The 24,564-nt window shown below is 43.5% G+C and overlaps 1 protein-coding gene across 2 annotated transcripts in view; it reads right to left on the reverse strand.

The window, feature by feature from the left end:
• Positions 1-5,962, reverse strand: part of LOC131573339 (SLIT-ROBO Rho GTPase-activating protein 1) — a 139,711-nt gene extending 133,749 nt beyond the window's left edge. For both annotated transcript variants that reach the window (XM_058827210.1, XM_058827209.1), the window contains exon 1: positions 5,820-5,962. In XM_058827210.1, the coding sequence (XP_058683193.1) occupies positions 5,820-5,886 (67 nt within the window). In that variant the 5' untranslated portion in view covers positions 5,887-5,962. The remainder of the gene's footprint in view (positions 1-5,819) is intronic.
• Between the last annotated feature and the right edge of the window lie 18,602 nt (positions 5,963-24,564).

Genomic DNA, 24,564 nt, shown 5'->3' on the forward strand with positions numbered 1-24,564 from the left:
TTGCCCTGTGAAAGCTGAGCAGTAAGAGTAGATTAGACTCTAATAGGGATTAATACAAGTTAAGGTAGCAGCGATTTCCACTAGGGAGACCAGAAAGGTTAGATGTGGGATAGCATCACAGGTAGATGTAGGAAGGGTTGGGAAAAAAAAGGTAAAAGGAAGAACAAATACCACAGGAGTTTGCATTGACACCTGCCCGGCTCCATTTGTGCTCTTCCGCATGTCCATCCCTGGCCAAAGCAGAGATCAGACAAGCTGCACTGTCAAGTCATGGTCAGTGATTTCTAACAGGCTGTGTAATGGTCAGGAGGCATTTTTTATCCAATCTCAACAGCACTGACCCAATTTTTTCCAGCAGTACCATCCATCACCTCTGACTGACAAGAACAGTTTCCACAAAAGGCAAAACCTAACACAAGCAAAGTCTGAAGCAGAAAATGGAAAGAAATTTGGATCCCATTCAGTCTTACTGCAGCTGCTTCAAAGCTGTGTTTAATTTTATTAGCAACTAGAACTCCAGTTCATAAAAAAATGACCAATAAAAGATAATGGCAGGAAATTAAATGACCTTAGCATGATTTAAAGCATTGCTCTGCAAGAGCAAAACTGCATACAAAATATGCCTGGAAAGGAAAAAAAAAGCCCCAAAGAAGCGATTGTAAAAAGTTTTGAATTGCTTCAGAGTCAGAGGCAAGTTAAAACTTCATGTTAAAGACTAAGGAAAATGTGTATCTACAAAATACACACATTAAATATGCATTATGATTGCCATACTGCCAGAAAGAAACACTGTTCAGACAATGCATTCACTACCTATCCTTTCATGTGTGCTATAGTAATTTAGACTTTATTCACTTTTAAATTCAAGTAAAATAATAAATGTAGCTTCACTGTGGTGCAGAAACACTGCAACTAGTGTGTGGTCAAATCAGGGAAAAAAAAGTGTACTTTCCTGACACTTGGTCATATTTTCAAAAAGGTATGAAGGTGGGGTTTTCAAAAAGGTAAACCTTTTTACGTTTCAAAAAGGTAAAAGGTGGGCTTTTTTCTTTAATTATATAGAAAGACTAAGAAAACCTCTTAAATTCCTCAGTCATGACCTTTGGGAAGCAGGCATTTTGCAGGGCTTCCCCATGCCCCAAATACTTTGATACACAGCATAGTAATAAACCAAGTTCCTTAGTTTTCATTCCAAAAAAGCTGAGGAAGAGTAAGAGTACTGAATATGTTGATTAAATAAAACCCCACCAGAACAAGACAAAACCTAAAACCAACCAAATCCAAAACCAACCAAAAAGCTGTTCAGTTTATGACTGAATCTGCAGATACCCCTTTCAGTTAAATAGTCAGCGACAAACTCATTAACATTTACCTAGACAACCGGAGTTTGTATCCTGAAAGGAACGATCACAGAGATGGAAGAAAATGGAGGGAGAAAAGATAAGGAACTTCATTACACAACATAACTCCAACTGGAATATAGCATATCCTTTCTGTATCAGACAGAGTCCTGTGTGTGGTCAAGTTCTTTGACCAGAGAAAATTCTGCTAACCACACTTGATAAACTTGAACTTTGAAAACTGGCATCTATTCATCAGATCTTTTTTAAAACAAACCTCAAGAATTCTGGCATCATCCAAGGTACCAAACGTTTCATTACAAAGACTTTATTCAAAATAGCTATCAGTTTACTAAAACAACAGCCCAATTTGTACTTCAGAACTCAGCCTTTTCTTAGAGAGGCTTCTGCTGTTGTTTTAATGTGAAGTTGAAATTCAGTTTCACAATTGAGAATTTTAATTTTCCATAAAAATGATTTAGGCAATGTAATACAGACTGCTACCAAGTTCTTTCTGATGAAAAATAGGAATATTTTGTTCTGAAGAAGGCCATGCAAATATTGATCTTGGGGAAGTATCTTCCTCCACAAACTGCTTTTGGGCTTGTGTTTCAACTAGGTCGTTTCCAACTGAAAAGGTGGAAAAAGGAGGGATCTAAGTAGCTCTTCCCTCAGCACTTTTCAGTTGGAGATGCAATTGTGTAAGAAGGCTGAGACTTAAACCCCAATGATTCTCAACAGATCACACCATACGGAGGATCTCTCTGAAGAGACAGGCCTGATAATTAGTCAACACAATGTTTACTTAGTCAAAGCACATTTCTCCTATGCATGCAAGGCCAGTTACAAGTCCTATGAAGGCAAACACACCAGTTTAACAGGAATGATCAAAAAGCTCCTGAGCAGTATATCCCTAAACCTCCTGCTACTATGAGAGATTTATTTTTCAGAAGGATAAATTTCCAAAGGGAGACAGGCATTCAAGATCTCACCAGATCACTCTTTACCATACTCAAGACACCCACTCACAGACATCAGAGGATGCTCTATTATTTCTTCACTATTGTGAATTGCTCAGTAACATTATCAATAGACACTACTTGACACTATCAGGAGTACCAAGGAGCAGCTGGTCCTCAGAATACAAGTAGTAAGATAGGCTACTACAGTCAACTATGCCTTAAGGCATGCTGTCTATAAATCTAATAGGGTCATACAGAAGAAAGTTAATACTTGGCTCATAACTGTATCACCAGTCTGTTGGTCATCTAAAAAGTATTCCTTCCACTTTCTAGCTCTAGTTGTATCCCCCACCCGAGCTCCAAGGTTGGTAAAACTACCTCTAATGACTTCAGAGTGCAAATAAATTACCACATTCTTCAGAAAAAACACAGGTATGACTGATACTGTGGATGACCAGGAATATTTTATTAGTTATGTTACCTTCCAGGTGCCGTTATGTCTACAAAGTAAAGTATCCATGCCACCATAATATTCTTACATCCCGCAAAACAGCAGGTATAGGTTTCTAGCTAGATAGATCTAACTTCAGTAGTAAAATATCCTAAAGAAATATACTTCTGCTTTCTATACAAAGTGCAGGGAAGTAAACACACCTACCTTATTGATTCAACTGTGACAGTTCTTGACAGAAAATAGACTGAAGAACAAAGATGTTGCAAAAAAAGGTGCAAGAAAATGCTCTGCCCAACAAGTTAGAAGTACCTTGTTTATTTCAGCTTGACAAACAGGTAACATTTACAAACTTTCTGCTGTTCCTGCATGACTTCAACTAAAGCAATAGCCAATATCTAGCGATACTGCTAAAAATCCAAGGAGAAGATGTCAGTTTACACCACTCAGGAACCAGGAACGACAATTAACATCTGTTACTGTTTCCTATTTGAGGAGTTAAGAGCAGAAAAGCTATGTGAAGAATGGCACTATCAAATCCTCATTTCCAAATATGGCACCATATACACTGCAGGCCCCTCTTCCTTCAGTATTAATATTCAGACATCTTAGGGCAGGATTTACAATTGCACACATCAGTGGTGCGGTTTCTGAAGCACCAACACTGATGCTCAGGAAGCTGGGCTCAACGCAATCTCACAACAAGGTACGGGAGATACCTCCTGTACATACAAACACACATACTCCTGGGCACATGCTTGTCCAGAGGACCTCAAATGGCCAGTCTGCTGCCCAGTTGTCCACATCCTTCAGCAACTAAACACATCAGCAGTGAGAAATCAGCTAGCCATTGCGAACACCAGAAATCACAGGCAGCAGAAGCAATTTGGCCACACCCTTTCTCCTAACCTAAGAAATTCCAAGCAGTATATAGGGATCTGACTTTCCTGGATTTACATTCCCTTACTACTACCTTGTTGGCTAATTAGGGCTGATTCCTTAGGCCTTGAATCCTCGATATCAAAAAGATTTTCAAGGTATCACACAGTGGTATCACTGCTTTTTTATAGTAGTACTGAGTTGGTGTCAAGCAGAATTATATCTTAGCACAGACAGTTCTTGCCACCTGAAATTCAACTGTAGTGATGCTGGTTAAAGAAAAAGCATCTCTGACTACAATTGCTAGCCCAGCATACTTTCTCAAACAGCTGCTAATCAATAATTCCAGCAAGACAGTTGGGTGGGACCAGACTGCACACACCCTAGACCACCATTAAGATGCAAAGCAAGTTAAAATTCCTACTACGCTATATTTAAAAATGCCACCTCCCACTGCAATTATGATGGGGGGCCATGACACCAAAGGAGAGCCAGGTTATCAAGAGTACTTTATATCTTAATCTTTGGTGTCTTTTGAAATGACAATATATGTAGCTGAAGGGCATGGCATTTTTTCTTTATTATTCAAAAGAAAAGACTGGCATATATAGCAACTGGCTGCAGATAACAAAGGCTGAGCCTTTAACAATCAAGTTAGGAGGAGGCAAAGAACAGTCTGCACACTGTGCAATGAGCTTAAGATCTCAAACATTTTTTTATGCTCAGTGACCAAGACAAATCTGCACCATGTCCACAGAGAGGCAAAAGCGCCAACCCTTCAAGGGCTCAATGGCAGTGAATACACCAGCTGTGTGAGAACTGTCTTGGCCCTGCCCATGTCAGACAAACAGATGAAGCGTGGCCTACCTGCCAGCTCTGCCCACCTATCTGGCAGATCTCTTATTTTAAGCATAGATTCCTTTCTCGGACACGAAAAGACTTTCAATAGTGACAGGTATTTTTCACAAAATAGTAGAAAGAAAAATCCTCAAAAACTACCTCTTTACTTTTAAGAGGAAAAACCCCAACAAAACGACAAGCATTGCCTTGAAAAATTGATGTCATTGGATCAAGTGAGAGGAAAATATATTGTTCAAGTACACAAAGTCAATACATCTTTCAACAGCTGAGGAGTGGTCCCTCCCACCCTGTTCCAGATGCCTCATAGAGAAGGTCCCCAGCCCTTGCCTGCGTGGAGCAGGAGGGCTGTTCCTGAAGCCCACGGACCTGCATGAGGATATGCTCCATCTCTGCACATCGCAGTCTGTGGGCAGAATCAAGGAGGGAACACCCTACCTATATAAAGAGCACACCAGCATCGTTTTAAAAAGCAGAGTTCAGGTGTTACATAGCTTTTTAAATGCCGTATTTCAGATTCGCATCCATCCTTGGATTTATTACAATTCATTAATTGTATTATTGTATTGTATGATGCAATATTGTCCCCGACAGCACCCAGAGGGATGCGCACCAAGAGACCCACACCCCACTGCCATGTCGCTACTTTCCCAACCTCTGCTCCACCCAATACACTGGCAGAGGGAAAACGCTAGTCGATGAAACTCGAGGGTCTGGAAGCGCCGGTGGCTCAAGCCAGGATCCGCCGGCGCTGTCCTTGGCACAATAGTTGGATGCGATACAGCCGGGCGATGCGAGGCTGAAATACTTCCTGGGATGGCTGAATGGACTCATTCAGCAGTGAAGGGTAATTCTTTATAAACCATCTTCTACAGCTCAGCTAAGAACTACAGCCCTGAGGGGAGGGTGGGAGACACCAGCCATGTGCCTCAAGAAAGGGGTATGGCTTAGCTTTGTCTCTCGCCTCAGTAATTGACAAGCTTTTTTTTTTTTTTTTTTTTTTTTTGTCCTCCCTTTCCCCTTCCGTCCCCCCCACCTCGGGCGTTACCGAAGTCGGTGGAGGAAGGGAAGGTGCTCGGCCGAGGCCGGGCTGTGGAAGAGCCACCGCAGCCGCCGTCCGGCCCCGGCCCCTCGGACCCACCGGCGCCGCTCGGAGCGCTGGTGAGGGGAAGCCTCCGCCGCCCTCTCGCCGCTCCCTCCCGCCCCGAAGTTCGGGCAAGTGGGACCGGCCGCCCCGCCGGCGGTGGCGGCTCGGCCGGCAGCCCGGGGAAGGGGCCGGCAGGACGCCCAGCCCCCTCGGCGGCTTTCCCGCTGCCTCCCCGCGCTTACCTTTCACTTGACTTTCATACTCCGCTATAATCTCTTTGTCCTTTTTGAATCTGCTCGGGGTTGACATTATCCACTCGCTTCTTCCGCTTCTCCGCCTTGTTATAAATGATTATCACTAATTATTCTTGTTTTTCTGGAGAAGCTCCCAAGTTGTGTCAGGCGGCCACAAGCCCGAGCGAGCACGGCGGCCGGGGAGGCGGCGGGCGCTGGCCCCGTGGGAGAGCCGCCGGCACCGGAGGCGGCGAGGCGGGGAGCGGCGATCAGACTAACCCCGGCGCAGGCACCATCGCCTCCCGGCACCGCCGCCGGCAGCAACGCGGTCCGCGGCCCGGGGCCGCCGCAGGGCGGGGCGGCGGAGCAGCGGCCGCGGGGCACTCGCTTCCACTAGGCGAGGGCGGGGGCCCGGCGGCTGCGCCCCACCATTGTTATCTCTCCTCACGCACTCGGGAGAGGGGAAGGGAAGCAGGGAGAGAGCGATGGGCGGGAGGCAGGCGGCCGCGTTCGGTCCGCACGCCAGAGACGGTGGTTACTGCTGCCGCCGCGCTCGCCTGGGTGGGAAGTCGGGGCCGGCGCCCCGCCGTGACTAACCCCGGGCGGCAGCGCCGCGGCGCATGTCCCAACCTCGCGGGGCGAGCACTCGCCGGCTCGGGGCGGCTCCCCCGCCGCGCCCTGGAGAGGTGTCTCCGAGAATAAACTTCTCCCCGCCCTCTCGCCGCTGTCTCCTCCCTTCCTGCTTGCCCGCCCGCCTCCGGCCCTCGCTTGCCTTGTCCGCCCGCTCCGCCTCCCCGTCGCCCCGCCGGCCGCTCGCCGCCCCGGGCCGGATCCGTGGGTGCAGCGCCCGCTTGCCCCGGCCGGCCCGCAGCTGGAAGCCCAGCAGGCCTGGGGGGCTCGGGTTCGGGCGGGGGTGGGAGGAGGGAGATCCCCGCCCCTCCGCCTCCATCGAGCCCACGGTGGCCGGATGCCCTCGGGGGACAGGGGTGTGAGGCCGCGGTACGCTTACAGAAGGCCCTTGATCCGGCAGGGAAAGTTAAAGCCCCGTGCTGCCGTCAGCGCTAAACCGCCCGGGGAGGGGGAGGCCGGAGGGGACAAGTGGCCTTTGGAGCACCCCAGTGTGTCCGGAGGCAGGGCACGGCTGCACCGTGTGCGTAGGGACCCGGACCCAGAGGGACAGAGCATGGCGGCACCCAAGGGGAGAGCTGCACCCTCAGTACTGCAGGTTTTGCTTTCACCGCCCTTGTCCGCCCGGTGCTCCCCTGCGGATACGGCTTGTTCTGGGGGCAGGAGTGCCAGCATCCCTGTGTGGGGCATTCCCCACATCTCCTGCGGGAAACAAGCAAAACTGGGCAGGAGGCCACTTAAAATGATGCTCCCTTGAGCTGCTGTGCGTGGCACGCATCGGGGCTGGCCCTGTCTGGCAGCCACGTTGAATGTCAGCCTTAGAAGGATGGATTCCCAGCAAGCAGAGGTGCACAGCCGTCCCCGCAAAGCTGGGGCTGGGAAAAGGGGAAGAAGATCACCCAAAAGGGCAGGAATAGATGAAATTTGGAGCATGGGGCAAAAGGGCGTAAGTGACCCTGGCATGCCCTTGGTCCGGGGTGCTTCCAGCTGTGGTGGAGACAGCCTCCTCTGCCTGAAGAGCTGAAACCTGGTTGAGCCCTTGGAGACTCTAGAGGATGAGAGCTGGCTGCCAGCTCTGCAGGTGCAGTGAGAGCATGCATGCCTGCCAGGGGTCAAGTACAATGGTTCACAGAGCTGGTAGCCACGCTTCTCCAAGGTCCCTCACTGTAAGGTTGGGAATGCAGAAGGGCTCAGGTGTGGCTCAGGTTGTACAACTCATTTTTCTTTTTCCCCCAGGTGCTCTGAAACTTTGCTTTTGTCAGAGAAGAGCTTTCTGGGGAAAAAAATAAAAAATTAAAGAGCAGAATAATGGACATGATGCCTTGTGATAACAAAGAATGAGGCTGTCGTTCATGCATCAAAGCCAAAAGTCAAACCAAGGCACAGCTTCAGACTTTGAGCTGCAGGGAAGTCAGCTCTGAGGAGGTTAAAAACAGGCAGGGGACATTCTGGAGACAGAGGGCTCCATTGATGTCAGGTATGTCCAGGAGTGATTAAGCAAAGATGCTCACTTATTTACAATTAATTTCCAAAGACAGTGGCTATATAATTTGTGTGGTGGAAGTTCCCAGATATCCTGTCCTGGACAGCTAGCTCTGGCACAATTAACTGTACTCATGCAGACATTCTTGCTTGTGTTTATATTTAATTCTTGTAAGCATGTTGCCTTGGTGTTACAGTTGCTCACTTCCACACCTCTGCATTTCAGCAGTAAGTGAACATTTGTCCTTTGCAGTTCATCTTTCATTAGGTACCATGCTCTTTGGGCTAGGGGATTAGGGTAACAGGATTCCTGTTCCCTTTTGCATCTTCGTGCTTTGTTCTCTGTAATTTTATTACATTTCTTCCTCTTGCCCTCCCAGTGCAATCTTTTTCCATTCTGATCCCAGTCCAGATCACCTAACACTGCCTTAGTACAGGAGGTTATTGTCTAAAACCAATGAAAAAATTTAGGTTGGATAGTCAAATTACATCCCTTGAATAAGAAGCCCAACCTCAAAAGAGCAGTCATCTCTGTAATCCCAACCACTTTGATTTTCATCTCAACCTTTGATGCCAACATCTTGCCTCCTGGCTGTTCAAGTCCATCTGTTTGGCTGGGGACTGGCTGATTTGCAAGACAGTGGGCCGTGTTCCCTGGGAACACAAGGCACTAGCTGGAAATTAGATGTAAGTCTTGTCTGGTCTTTCAGAGCACTTCATTTTTGCAAACAGGACGGGGAACAGTGCTCAAGTCCCCTTGTGCCCTGTGTGAGGTTGTGCAGGCTGGTACCTCCACCCAGGCCAGTCTCTTTCTCCCTTACCTAGGACTTGGGCATACAAACCATGTCCTAATGTGGTTGAAGGTGTAGTAACATTTTTCTGAAGGACACAGCCCTCTCCTACCACTGAGCCTGTGCTGGAGAGAATGTGAGGAGAAGGATTCAGAGATAGGCTGAATGCCCATGCCTACACCATCCATTCCCTCTGCACTAGATCCTGCATCCATAGGATCAACCTGGCTCTGCAGAGCCAAAACAGAAGCTGCAGACAGAGTATGTTGCTGCTTGAGAAGATGAAGAAATCACCTTTGGGTTCTGGAAGCTGACCTCACTGTACTCAGCCACTCAGCTCAGGGCTGTGTGTCTGTGGCAAGAGCACTGAGGAAGGATGGGTCAGGAGCCCAGCAGGCTTGAGTGTGCCAGGCTCAGAGCTGCGCAGATTCTGGATCCCTGAGTTAGGGTTGGGCTCCAGGACAACCAGGATTGAGCTGGCTGAGAAATCTGATTCTGGCCCCCTCTCCCTGTTCTCCTGCTTTCCACCCCCCCTTCTTCCCCCCGCCCCCCCCCCCCCCCCCCGGGTCTTTAGAGATTGGCAAAGGATTGTGCGTTATTACATGGGTGTAATCTTCTTTTAAGATGTTCATGGCAGCTCAAGTCTCTGGACTCAATTCCGCACTGATTTACACAGCCTGCAATCCCGTTGTGAAGCCTGCACAGGAACAGACCCTGCCTGGGCCCTGCAATGCCACATTTGAGGTGCCTTACAGGACACAGAAGATTATTACAGAAATGCCTGTCATTTGAGACCCAAAGATCCCCACAGAGTTCCCATGAATTTTGAGAGCAGCAAGTGCTAGAGCTGTGAAACAGTCTTGTTATATAAATCCCTGTGAACTCATGAATGATGCTTCAGAAGTCACATTTATCCAATGTTCTGTGAACTCTAACGTACTGCTTGTAGAGCATATCCAGGTTTTGTCAGGGAGGATGCTATAGATGTTTAAAAAGTATTAGGATAAAGCTAATGGAGAGCATGTATGTTGTTGCAAGAGACAGTGTTGTATCAATAATGCAGTGTGGTACAGTATTGTTGTGGTACAGTTCTGGTGCAGGATTTGTGGACTGTACCTCAGGAGTTAGGTAATCTACTCCACTGGGGAATTGGAAAACCTGAATTATGTATGATAGAACAGAAACATGTTTATACAGAGAGCAGTTCCTGCAATACTTCATACACCTAGTGCAAAAAGGGAGTAACATGGGTATGTTTGATTCTGCTTGCTTGAAAACTTCATTATTGCATTTCATTTACACAGCCTGATGAGCTGTGCAGTATTTGCTTTCTCCTGCTGCTTATAAAAATAGTCCATATAATTGGTTGCTGAAGTATCATTGAGCTATTCTCTGTGAGTACACAACGAAACACATTGACCCCCTTAACTAATGAAACCCCACACTAATTTTCTTTAGTCTGAAAAGATGACAAATAATTCATCTTGCTTTATAATTGCAGTCAATCAGTCATTTTACAATTGGACAGTAAGTTTCTAAGTGAAAGACCAAGCTTTAATTGAAACAATGAAACATTTGTTATTGAAAAATCAGTAAGAATCACCATTCAAAGAGCTTGTTCAAATGTTTGTCACTGATAAGATGCACGTTTCTAAAGAATCAAATCTATTTGCTTTGGAATGAGATTATTTTAGCAAATACAGTTGCTTATCTAAGATGTAAAACCAGTGAGGCTTTTTTTCTCTCCCCTGCCCCCAACCACTGCAGTGCTTAATACTGCTCTGTGCTTATAAACTCCTGAAACATGGAGATGAAATCTGGGCTTATGGGGTTTGCCATGGGCTGAAGAAGAGCCAGGACTTCACCCTGGCTGACCTGAAAGTGACTCCAAGTGATTCAGCTAGACCTTCACAAAATGAAACAAAGACTGTGAGCTTATCAAACTTTAGTAGTTCAGGAGAGATGTTTCCCTTACCTGAGTTTCTCTGTGAGCCTAAGCTGTCACTCACCTTTCATTGCCAGGAACAGCACACTGGCATGGTATATTGATTGTAAAGACAAGTGTACACAGTTTCTTCCAGAAAGGGGAAGAAAAGGCATTCTTGTTCCACACTAAGAGTGCCTACAAGTGGGGTATGTAGAATTGGCAACATGCTGTAAGTTCATGCTGTTCCAGGGTCCATGAGCATTTTCAAGCCCTAGGCTTTACTATGTACCCCCTCAGGTTACTTTTTTTTGTCCCTTATGCCGAGTTTCTTTAGAATATAATGATCAGAATGTCCATTTTGTGAGCTTCACACACAAGTCATATGCCCAATTCAAATGAGGGCTCCTCAGTATAAGAGACATAGAGCTTCAGGAACAAGTCCACCAGAGGACTACAAAGGTTTAAGGCATCTCTCTTACGAGGACAGGCTGATAGGGTTGGGCCTGTTCAGCCACAAGAAGAGATGACTGAGGGGGGACCTCATCAATGTCTCTAAATATCTGAAGGGAGGGTATCAAGAAAAGAGAGACAGGCTCTTCTTAGTGGTGCTGAGCAGCAGCACAAGAGGCAAGGGGCAGAAACTGACACGCAGAGAGTTCCACTTGAACATGAGGAAGAACTTAGTTTACTGTGAGGGTGACTGCATCCTGGAACAGATTGCCCAGAGAGGTTGTGGAGTCTCCTTCTCTGGAGATATTCAAAAGCTGTCTGGACACAATCCTCAGTAATGTTCTAGGAGCCCTGTCTGAACAGGGAGGTGGGACTAGATGCCCACCAGTGGTCTCTTCCAACTCTACTCATTCTGTGATTCTGTAATTTAACCAAGTCATTTAACCTCCTTCAAAAGTCAATCAAGAGGGGTGGGCATCTGAAATTCACTTATTTTGGACACCTAATCTAGTACAGATTTTGTACTACATTTTCCTTAATAATAATCATAACCAGAGGTCATATAAGACAGTGATGATATAGTCTTCATAAAACCTGAAAGTGATATGCTGAATCTTAACAATGATTAGGAATATTTATTGTCCTTTGCTGCTAAATAAAATGCACAGCTAAGGGTATGCAGACTGCATTTGTTCATTTACTAATGGCAGTCACATTGGAAAGTAATCCTGTTGGCTGGTCATCTGAAGGCAAATTCAGGAAGACAACCACTAGGTAAGCTTTTCTATATATGTGTGTGCATGCATGTGTGTATACAGCCAATTTGCCATGTTCAAATGCGTGCAATAGCTCTCTCAGCATGAAATACATCTGAATCCAATTGTTCACATTGCAGAAAAAAAAAATCTTCAAGTGAAATCACTGACTTGAAATGTTAAGAGATCCTTCTGGTTCAATAAGGTAAGATTTCAGTCCTGGAGGACTGAGAGAGTCTGGGACCTGAGTGAGCATTGTATTTCTTCTAAATCAAAAAGAAAAGCACCAAACCCAAACCTCCCCACATTATTTAATTGCTATTTTGTTTGAAGAAATTAATGAGACTCATTTTGAGCAGTGCTAACAGGACTAATGACATAACTAACATATAGGAAGTGATGAGGCTACTTTATGCCTTCTGCTGTTGTTAAGAATATTATCCTTTTTTATATGGTATTGCTATTCACTTCCCAATTAGTAATTACAAGGAGGAATGAATTCCAAGTAATAACTTTATCACTTAATGAGAAGAGACTGAGGCAGTCTTGCCATTTGGAAGGAGAAGAATTATAGAAGTAATTGCATCCTCACTGCAGGGTTTGTGTTCTCTGTGGGGCTACTTTTGTTCTGTTGGTAGCCTTTGAGACTCTAGTATTCTACTTCTGAACATAATGAGCTGGATGCCTAATTTGTAAGCTTTACACACCTTCTACCTGCCAGCTTACATGCACTAGCATTATTCTGTGTCTTTATCTTACTTCTTAAATTTAAGAGTATATTGTTCAGAGAAGCAGGAAGGTTGTTTTTGGTTTGGCTTTTCTTTCCAAGCCTGGTAAAGGAACACCAGTGCATTTTGAAAGAACTCTTCCAAGTGAGCCTAAGGGGCTGTATTAGTGGTATTTAAAGTCTTTGATGAGCAGATAATTGCAACTCTGATAAACAGCTTTTGAGTTTAAATTTTCTATATGCATTGTTTGTGTTTGTTCTATCCATTCTCATCTAAAAATGAAATGCTTCTGCTACTTTATTACTCCTGACCTTCTCATACTAATGGTTTTGAGTGGAGAACACCAGAAGCTGAGTTATGTTTAAAAGAAGGAATGGCTTGAAGCAGCATCCGGTAATTAAGAACATCGCATTTTAAAAATATCAGTCCTATGTACCTCATCAGGCTGTTATCTGACTTAAACTGGAATGCTTCTATGAATAAGGCTGCTGGATTGTACCCTCAGGACTTAGATAGGGGAACACAACTGCCAGTCTTGCTATCCTTATATGGCCTTCATGGGCCATCCAGATTCTCCATCCAGGAACCTCAGCTTTCTGGGCTGCTTCCATCTGTACCAGTAGTTTAAAGGTTGCGAATCACCTTCATTTATCTCAAAAGGGCTTTAATTTTGAAGCCCAGCAATGGCACTTCAAATGTTGGCCTTGTTCATTTTCTCAGACGCATCCAGCTAATCTGCTTATTCATTAATGTGGCCAGGTGGGTGGGAACAGCTGCAATCTGGCTAAAAAAGTGCCTGGCTATTAATGGTCTACACTGCATGCTGTCATTTCTCTGAGTAAGCCCCTTGGTCTACCCTCTGGCTGAGCCCTTGACTGAGACAAAGGCATATGTGGAGAGAGGGAAGAGTGAAAAAAGGAAGGCTATCTCTCTAGCATCTTCTCTTTTGATTATTGATAGCATAATGCTGCTTTCCTGAAGTTTTTTTCCCTTTGCTACTTTTGCCTTCACAGTTGGAAAAAGATGAACCAGACTCGTGCAGAAAGGTTGTCAGATGGCTAAAGGTGATGATACTTGGGGCTTGATGATCCTTGTGGGTCCCTTCCTACTCAAAATATTCCTTGATCCTATATGGAAATGCTAATACCAATGTAACTAAATCTTAGGCAGTGAAGTAGAGGTAGGGAGGGATACAGCTGCAAGTTGGGTCTGAGGAGACCCGGTATTTCTACGCTTTGCTTAATTCCTCTTTAACTTCACTCACAATCCCAGCTGCTAGCATGGCCCAAGAGCACTCCAGAGTGAGCTGTGTGGTGTCAGTTGGAATGGTTTCAGGCTGCAGAAGGAATTGAACCCAGACCTGCTTCTAGGGCTGCTGTCCCCCTGTATTAAAAGACATCAGGATGTCCTTCTTCTGTGTCTGGATTTTAAAAGACAAGTATTAACCTGAAAATTGTTCTTCTAATTATTTGATGCTAGTGTGACTTTGTATAGGGGAGGCGATCCTTGCTGCAGTCTCCCTCTCTGGGTGAATTTTGGGGTGCCAATGATTCCTCAGACAATGCCCAAGGCCGTGCTATAGAGGCATGGAATTGCTGGGTGCTTGAAGGTACCCATGTCCTTTGTTAGACCTGGCTTTCTGTCATATCCTCAGGTTGCAGCTAACCCTCTCTGCACACCTGGCTCTCATCAACAGGACACACACAGTAGCCCAAAGGCAAAATATAATTATCTTACCTCAAATTGTGGCTTCGAAGTAAAGCTTTTAAGCTTTTATGCCAGTGTCCAAGAAAATGCATCCTACATGGAAGAAAATCAGTAAGGAGTACAGGAACAATTTTTTCCTTTCAGTTTTGGCATGTGATTGAACATTTCTTAGTTGTAGTTCCCTTTTTTATTTCTGTTCAGCCACCCAATGTCACAATAACTGGGTGTGCAAATATTGCAAGCTGCACACAGGCACTAGTCTCCAAATGAAGTTATTTCTATAGTCTGTTTCTCAGATACACATAACCAAAAGCTTGCTGTTAACAGCAACTGCTTCAGAAATTCATTTTGACCAAAGATAATACCTGTTTAAGGTGATTCATAATTTTCAAAAGTGCGTAAGATTAAAAATGTGTAGAAAATCCTTCCTGGGGGCCTCCAGGGCAGTTTCCAGCCGAGGCTGTTGATGTATTTGAGATGTCACAGCTCCCTCCAGCGGGCTACTTCCAGGAGGAGGATTCTGCAGGCACCAACTCAAAGCTTCCAAACCTCAAACAGAAAAAACTCAAACCATTTTTTAAAAAAACATTTTTCCCCTGAATGTAGTAGCCTATTCTCCCTTCTCACAATATAATAATATTTGAAGAAAAAAAATATATTTTTTATAAAATCTGAGAAAATTAATGTACTTGGACTAGGGTGGCATGGCCTATGAAACCACAACATCTGAGATCTAGGATAAGGAAGGTTCCCTGTGCTTAGATTCTCCAACATCAAACTACTGCAACAAGCCCAACACAAATGACACGCCATTCATCTGAACATATATTGACTCCATGTAGGTTTGTTTTCATAACGTGGATTACTGGTACTTATGAACCTTCACTTCACAAAGGAGCTCATGCCTTCTTTTACGAGTTTTCAGCTGTGGCAGAGGATAAAGCTATGTCCAGGGGAATGACAGTCTAGTCCAGTCTAAGTAATAGATCCAAATTGGAAATGTGTTCTTTCTTTCCAGGAACCTGAAAACACAGAACAATTATTTTGGGAGATTTCCAATAATTCTAATTCTGAGTGTAATTTTTGGTGTGATTTTCATATCCCATAAATCTTCCTAGCTTCCTGAGAGATGATGTCTTTTGACATAAGCATTTATAAATATTTTCATTTTCGCAAATACAGTAAACCCCAACATCTATATTAATAATTTTTAGATTGATGTTTTAATATTATAAGAATGATTATTTGATATTAAAAGTAAAGAAAGGACTTTAATGTAGTTCATTGCTACTCCTTTCCAATTAACTTCTGTTCACATTACTGATTCTTCAGTAGTGATTCAAGCTGTAGGTTTAAAAGTGGGCTTGCAGCTGATGGATGCCAGCAGTACTGGCAAACCGAGGAGTAGATTCAGCATGATGGTTGTAGCTAGGTGGTGGCTGAGCCTATAAGAATCTGCATTAGATACAATGGTATCAGCATCTGGAGACACAACAACAGCACTACATATATCATATGCAGTGTTATATGTTCTCAAGTATATAATATGTTGCCTGGCAACTGCATGTCTCTTGGCTTGGAAAAGTAACTTTTTAATTATGTCCCTGTGATACTGTATGACCACAGAATTAAGAACACTGAATCTGATTGCTTTAAAAAATGATATTTATTAAAAAATTAAGCTCTTTTTTTGAATCATCAGTATGCCTTGCCTCAGTCAAGCATTCTGTGCTTCTGGTGTTTTTCCTATGCATACACTACAGTATTGCACTCCCAGGATAATTATGCAGAACCGGTTTTCTTTTTCCTGAATAGTTCAGGATTTATAGAATTTATAAAGCATCCTTCATGTAGTCAGGGCCTACTACCTCTTTTTTTCTCTGTCAGAATATGCTTACATTTCTGAGCTCACAGAGACAAGAAATTTGGGCTGTTTTGATCTCCTGTGGCTTGGACTTTATCTTGTGTAAGGAAACGCACTAATATACAGACCATCTTGGCACATATCAGTAGTTTACAACATCCTTCAGCTGGAGTTAAGTAAGCTAAGTACACACCTGAAAAGCTAGATCCCATATATATACTATGTTCCTGGGTTTCTGTAAACTGTAATTCCTGCACTATATTTAAAAAAGACTAAGAGTGGACCACTTGCTTTTCACAAAGGGAACTGTGAAGAATAGATACAAGATTATACATGCACTTCAGAGGTTGTCTTTTGTATTCATCATATTGGTCCAATGTAAGATTTTAATCCCTACAACTCAAGAACTTCAGCACCTAGTGCCAAATGCAATCCTAGCTGTCCACTTCCCTTTCAAAGTGCAGGGGGAGACGTAACTGCCCAGGAAATCCAGTGTGCTGTGTGGGAGCTGTCTTGTGTGGGCTAGAAGACAGGGCAATGGGAATAAGCCTGGGATCCCTCCTCAGCTCTCCAGTGTGTGAGTGGAAACACACCTGCCATAGCCTGGAGAATCCACAGCCAGTGGATTATCCATCTCTTAGTGCCCAAGAATATAACTAGAAACACCAGACCCTAGGCAACAGCCAGCCAGGGAAGTAGTCTCTGCCCCAATCATTAAACTTGTGTGGCTGCTCAGACAGGATAATAAGATTCACTGAAGAACAAACAGGCAGGACCTCAAGAAAGAAAATAAGAGCAAGTCTTCCTCTGCAGCAACACTGGCAAGGAATGAGGTGGGAGAGTCACATCTGCTTTATAGATACAATGTGGAGATGAACTAGAGAAGAGATTCTCTGATTAAAACTGTCTTCAGTGCTGAGGACTTGGAGGACTTTCAAGGTTTAACCTTGAAAATAAGTGTCCTGTTTTGTACCTCTAACTTTTTTGCAACAGCAGCAGCTAAAAGGAAACTTGAAGTTACAGATGAGCTTTATGTTATTTTGTAGAAGTAAAAACACGGACTCTTATCATCCAGGCTTGACTGAACTGCTCAGTTCCTGAAAATAGGTCATGGAGAGAATCTGCACTAATTAGGAAAAGTTGGCAAAAACAATCATTGCAAGTAAAAAATGTGTGTCAGATCCATTTTACTTGCATAGTTGATCTGGAGGTGATGTAATGAACAGGTTTTGTACCAAATCAGGACATACTGAAGAGGATTACTCAGCTCTAGGAGCCACAGGGAACAAGTTAAATCAGGTTCACTTTGCAGAGCAGCAGCTTTTGATGACTCCTTAAGAACATCAAGCAACTGCAGCTGAACCTTCCCCATAAGCCACATAGCATATTGACATCTGTCCATGTAGTTAAAATTTTCCTTTTCTTCTTAGGTCAAATTTTCTGTTTGATGGATTTAAACTGCTGCTTCCTTTGGCAGAATTCAAGAGAGAACTTGAATGCTGCTGAATCAGATAATGACCTTGAAGTATTGGGGATGTAAAACAGAGGCCCAAGGCTTGTGACAGGCATCTCCCAAGTTTGTGCAAAGTCAGGTAAAAGGGTGTGCTGTGCCTATGGAGAATGAATTATATCAGGCTGGAGAGCTATAAAACTGATGTGTGAGCAGGCCAACATTGTAGTGGTCAGTAAAAAGTCTTACCTGACCAACTGTGGATATTCAATATGCAGCATAAACTCCTGCAGTGCATAAGTTTGAGCTCATTGTTTAAACGGTAGACATTAAAACCTCTGTTTCCTCTTCTTTCTCTGAGTGTGCAGCTTTTGTTTTCTGGACATGTTTAATCACAGGCCCCCACCACTCATGTACAAAAGCAGGAATGGAGGAAACATCAAGCAGACAAGTGTGTATGCAGCAAGGTTAGGTGCCTAACCAATGGCTTAGTCCTCTTCTGGGGCAGGCCTATGTCCAGATTGGTATTTAGAGCTAGACTCTGTCTTTTCCTGCATTTTTATTACTTTGCTAATGAAACAAAGGAGTGATTAATTTATCTTTAGTGTTAAACAAGTATTTTACTTACCTTCTGCTAGAACAATGCCCTGGATAAATAATCATGCAAAGCATACCGACGTGGAAGGAGAATTTGAATTGGTCTTTATGTATGTGTTCCAAACTGCTGAACTCATTTGATAGAATATTACTGACTTCAAGAGGCCTTGAAGGTAGGATTCTGGATCTTGAAGAGTATCAAGATGACAGGAGAAGCTGTGTTTCTTTTATTAACTTCCAGCATTATTTCACTATGTGAATCATTTCAGTATGCAAAGCTGTCATGAAAATTTGCAAGTCTAGGCTCACAGTCCTACTCACCCTGTGTTTACTATGATGAAAAAAATTCACACATCAAAAAACTGATTACCTCAGGCAAACAATCTCAGCCAGCTTGTTTTCCATTAGCTCTTTTAGAAAAACAGACATAGTGAAAAAATTCTCTGTCACTTTTCTTTTCAGCAGTTTCTATGTTAACTTAAGTTATCTTGAGTCAACCCAGGAACTCACTGAATGTGTGGCTACAACTTATCTTGAACTGGGAAGAAAAAGCTCGATATTCCTATTTAGAAAGGAATACAGTAAGTCTATGTCTAATGTTTAGAAAGTGTTTTATCTAGGTGTTTCACTGCCAGAAATCTCATTAACCTTTTTTTTAACATGGCAACTAAAATAATAATGTGAGTATGAAATAACTATTCTGAAAATGAACATTTCAGACTTCCTATATTGCACAACTCAAACTGGGGATGTTTGTTGTGGTTTATTTTGCCAAGGCAGTATGAAGTGAATGCCTTTTACAGAAAGCAGACTCTCAAAGGAGAGAAGATTAGGCTCTGGTGAGAGCAGTTCTCTACTTGTCAATATTCTGTATTCTTTTTGCTAAGAAAAGCGTATTTTCCCTCTTCAGCTATGGTGTCAGTAGCTCATTCACTAAGATATTAAACCAGACAATAAATGGTATCACAACATCTAAGCCAAAGCTTATTTTCAGAGCACAGAAGCTGCTGTGCCTGTGTGAAGTATCTTTGCTGGATCAGTGCTTTTGTTCCTTTTAACTTCAGTTCAGTTACCTGAGAACTCAGTTCATTCTCAATCACTGTGTCCTGCCACAATACTAAAATTTGCATATTGGTCTTCATAATTGTTCAAATCCTTTCAAAGTCTTACCTCTTATATACCAGCCAGAAAACATCTTTCCTTTCATCTTAAACCAGACTAAGCAGTAAGCCTTTTTAATTCTTGTTTTTCAGGATGAATTCCTGGTGAGTGAAACAAAATAAGGAGAGGGACATAGGTTCAGTTCTTCCTGGTAGCACACTTCCTCACTGGAGGTAAAGCTGTGTAGCTCCTGGGGTGGCCAGGAAGAGAAGGCAGGAACTCTGCTTTACAGGGATGTAACTCTGATCCATCTCCCTTCCTTCCCCCTAACACCACCCCGGTGAGGAGCAGAGTCCAGGAGTGGTATTTCCACCACTCCTGGCTGTAGCATTCTGGCCCGTGGAGAGACAGTGTTCCATGCCCACTTTACTGCACCTCTGCAAATGTCATGCTACCCTTAAACCTTCCTGTCACACTGTGCCCCAAGAAATTACCCCACCACCAAGCCAGAGTCAATCTTGCCATCCTTCTGGATTCCTGTCTGTAGCTTGGGCCTGTCACATTGACACAAGATATCCACAGACCTCTCTTCCCTCAAATCAACCAGGCATAGGGGTCCTGCCTGTTTGGGAGCTGGAAGAGCAAAAGGGCTGGATGCCAAGTGACTGGACTCCAGCTGGGGACTTGAGGAAGCTCCACTGCCTGAGCAGCCACCTCATGGGTAAGATTGGTGGTGGTAGTAGGCATGCCATGGAAGCCCAGCTCAAAATGCTCTTGTTTGAAATTTTGCAGTGCCATGAAAAGTGGCTTAGATAATGAAAATTCAAAGTCCGTTATTACTGAAAGTAATAAAAAAGTAAAAAATACCAGAATCTGTAATTTCTTCCTTTTTTTTTTTTCAGTCTTCAAAAATAAGAAACTAGAGTTGACTTTGAGAAGAAAGCCACGAATTAAAGTTGTACTTCTGAGACACTTGGACTGAACTCAGCCAGGCAGGTGAGGCATTAAATGAGAAGTCACATTTAAAAATATCTATTCTGTAGAATATATAACAAAAAAAAAAAGAAATGTGGTTCAGCACTGTTACTAACTTTAAGGAAGAAGACAACACATTTGCTTTAAGAAGGAATTTCTCTAGATATGAAAGTAATTGAAGAGAGGCAGTTTCACCCATAGTCCTATGTCAAAGATTTTAAGGTTTATTGCGTGTTATATTCAGTCCACTGTACCCTGTAATATTCTCAAGATGAAAGTTGTCTGATGATAAAAACATTAAATAGATGAGGAATAAGGCCTTGCAATTCAGTTTGGAGAAAGAGAGAGCCATGACTGAGTTCTTGAGAATTTTGGTTTTATGTACAGACACACAGCAAAGTCTCCAGTGTGCTTTTGCATAAGCCTGCTGAAAGTCTTCATGCATAAGTATTAACTGAACTTTGGAAATGAATATTCATTATTTTTCTTGCTTCTCCATGATCCTTGGGGAGCCTGTAATGAAGGAGCATGTAGGAGAGAAAGGTAACTTTATGCTCTTTCTGCAAGACCCTCATAAATGGCTTCAAAGATGGATGAAAGTGCTTTGTGCTCAGTCACTGATAAGTTTAGCGCCACTGTGTTCAAAAGGATCCTTGTGATTCTGTGAAAGCTGAAACAGCTTCAGCTCACAGAGGGGGCAAAAGTCTCATTCTGTGTGGGTGTCATTAATTACGGCAAACACATGCAATAATCTCCTTTTTTGTTGATGACTCATACTTTGAGGATAAATAATTTTCCTCACAGTACTAGGTAAGAAGAAGAGATTGCAGTGCCTTAGCTAAAAGTTCATTAGGATTTTGGTGTAGATTTTTAAAATTGAGCATACAGTGATGTATATGCTTTATTCCGGCATCTTTTCTTGTTTTACTAACTTCCTTCTGTAGTGTGAGGAATTAAAGAGAAAAACCCTTTGAGGAGTGGATGCAGCATTAAATGAAAAACAGTTTCTCTTCATCCCAAGAAGCCTCTTCTCTTTTCTCCTGTGCTGCCCTCCCCTCTGTGTATTTTTCCTTTTGCAGGGTATTTGCACCTCCACGGGCACTCACCTGCCATTTGACCTCTCCAGCTTTGTGATTAGCCCAAGTCACCAAGTCTGTCAAGTCCCTCTTCTGACCCTTTCTGGCCCATATGTGGCTATCCACCTCTTCAGTCACTGTGTGTTACAAAGGACCATCCTCCCCTGGGAGGAAAGGAAGTGTGTTCCACTTTCTAGGGGTAAATGAGGTTTCCTGCTAATTGCACTGAGCTGTATCCATCACTGCAACAGCTGCCATTCCTGCCTCAGCAGTGCAGGGGCTGTGAGTAGGGCACCATGTCTGTGCTGCTTTGCTGGCCTGGCTAGTCTGGTGTGCAGAGCCAGCTCAGCCAGCTCTACCAGGTACAAATCTGCAGAACCAGAGCAGCCAACCAACCCAGGGGTGTTGAACATTCCTGTGAACCAGTGTCACTCTCTGCTGGGCTACCATAGTTGCAGGAAGTGTCCTCCAAGTGTCTGGCTAGGAGTTACAAGCATTGGAGCAGAGTGGCACAGGCTTTGTTTATCAGAGGGCACGGCAGGGAGGACATGGCCTTCTGTCTTTACTGGGAAGTGATGGCACTAACCAGGTGACTAAAGCAAACTCAGCATTTGAGAAATAGGTCAGAGGAAGCAACAAATCTTTGAACATAAGGAGCAATGGAGATACTTCATGTCTGTGGTATTTACATGGCCCTTACCAAAGCATCTCCTGAGCTTCTGATGCTCTTTAAGTGATGGTCCTTGCTAAGGCCTGGTGACAGGAGACAAATTCCTAAATGCTTCATTTAGGAACAGTAGTCAGAGGCACAGAAGTCCTGTCTTCAGTTTTAGTTAGTGTTTTGGCCTCAGGAAAGCACCAAGCTGTCACTCTGTGCTTTCTGCCTGGACCGAGGACCTATTAGCCTGGCTGTATCCTGCTTGCTGTAATGAAATCTAAGCTTGGGTCAAATGATTTACTGGCCCACACTGTATCTGGCACAGCTGGGGCTGGCTGAATTCATGGTGCAGGAGGATACCCCAGTCCTGTGCTGGTGTTTTGTGTTTCCTTCCTGACAAGCTTGGAGAGAGGCTGTATCAGAGTCACATTGCACGCTCGAGTGGGAATAATGGCTTTGTTTACATGCGTGCAGTCTAATCAGCACCTCGGTTTCAAAATATACCAGAACATATATGCAGATAGCACACAGCCACTTCTAGCTTGCTTTGTGGACCTTGAGCTCCTGGAAAGAAAATTAAGCTATTGCATATGATGAGCAACCTGCACTCGCTGTACAGGAATGGTGCTAAGAAGAGGCATCACTCAGCCATGCTGATGTGGTCATCTCAAAGTCAGAGTTTGAAGCCAGGGTTTGGTAAGCAAAGTCTTACACCAATTTTACTTTCCTAGCTTCTCAATGATGCAGAACTTGTTTCCAGTGGCCTTCCAGAGCTCCGCTGATTTAGCCAGCATCTACTATCTTCTGGTTTCCATCATCCAAGAGGGATCATGAGCTTGTTAAAATGTTAAATGAGGAAACGTTATGCTCTTTCAAAATCTCCTTTCCATGGATGGACTTGTAAATTCTCTGACGATACACAGCAGCTCAGCATTAATTTTCATGATACAAGAATGAAAATTCTTTGAGGAAGAAAAGGAAGAACAGGGAGGCTTCCTTGCCTCTGGGTCAGCCAGAGCAGCTCACTCTCCAGTGGTCTCACATTGTCCACAATCTTGAGGAAGGCAATATAATCATAATCTAGTAAGAGGAACAGAAAGGAAGGATACATTTTACATCAGCTTCAGAACTAATTGTCCAAAATAGTTAGGAAATCTGGCCCAGGGTTCACACTGTGAATTGTTTTTTCCTTTCGTCTTGGCAGGGCTTATTTTGATTACCTATCCTGAGCAAGGAACTGCATACATTAATTAGGAACAAAATGTCATCTCGCTAGAAAACCACCTGCCATGTGGAAAGTTGTGCTGTGGAACAACATCTAAAACATAAATGCAGAGTTAGCTGTCTTGATGACAGAAGCTGAGAGAGAGCTGTTGATCAATTGATCAGCTACAACAAGCCATCCCAGGCTTATATTAGTAGTACAGCTGTACTCAGTAGGTGTAAATTATGGAGATCCTTTGGCAGAACCCCAAACTCTCACCAAATCTGTGTCTCTCTCCAACATCCCAGTTTTCCTCACAAACAGCTACAAGACTCTTCCCTGTGCTTAATTTGACCTTGTTTGTGAAACAAAAAAGTCCTCATTGCCAAAAGGCTTAAACTTCTGCAAACACTGATTAAGGCTGGAGCTTTGCCTTCCATTTCAGTGGGGGCAGGTTTGGGCTCTCAAGCAGTGAGCCATGAGGGAGTGAACAGGATGATCTAAGAGAAACATGCGTGGTCCTTGATATGGCCAAGGCTGGAGGCCAAAGACTTTTAAGCATTGAAGTGTGTCACTGGTAGATTACACATATCCTGTCATAATTTACAGTGGGTTTAGAGCATTAATCTCTAAAGAGCACACAGCATGAGGAATATTTGTAAAATGAGGAAATCTATTGAATTTCTCTGTTTATATCATATAAATAAAATGTGTTGTTTTTTTTTTTTTTAAATCATCCCAAACAGATGAAAAATAGTAATGATAAACTGACTTTTCATCCAGCTTTTCCTTTATAGAATTACAACAGTTAGGTACTGTGGTGGTTCCTTAGTGGCTGAGAGTAACGTGCTGTGAGCACCACGGCTGGGCCGGAGATGCTAAGGCAAGCATCCTTTTCCTCCAGCTGCCTATGCACAGTCTGATCTCATCCATTAAGCCCAGTTAGTAAACCAGCAGAAAACAAGATTAAAAAAGAAAAATAAATTCTAAAAAATCAGTGCACTGTTAAATATACTGTTGCTAAGATACAAGAAATGCTTCTGAAAAGTTTCTCCCAGAAAGGACATAATCTTTTTCCTTCCATTTCAGGATGACTTGACATTTCCTCCCCTGAATATAATTTAAGAGACCCCGCTGAGCAAGAATTGAATCTGAACACAAAAGCTTAAAGCTCACTTTCTTTATACCATTATCAACATGGTCCTGCTTATTTCAAACAGCTCAAACTAAGTGTTTCATAGAAAATTTTATTTTAATTTTTTCCTGTGACTGGATTAAGACAAAAATGCCTCAGGAAGTATAATTGATGAGAAATATAGGTGTTTGTACAAGAGTCAAGGCAGCATTTCTGACTGCACTGAG

Source organism: Poecile atricapillus, chromosome Z, assembly GCF_030490865.1.
Source record: "Poecile atricapillus isolate bPoeAtr1 chromosome Z, bPoeAtr1.hap1, whole genome shotgun sequence".
NCBI lineage: Eukaryota > Metazoa > Chordata > Aves > Passeriformes > Paridae > Poecile > Poecile atricapillus.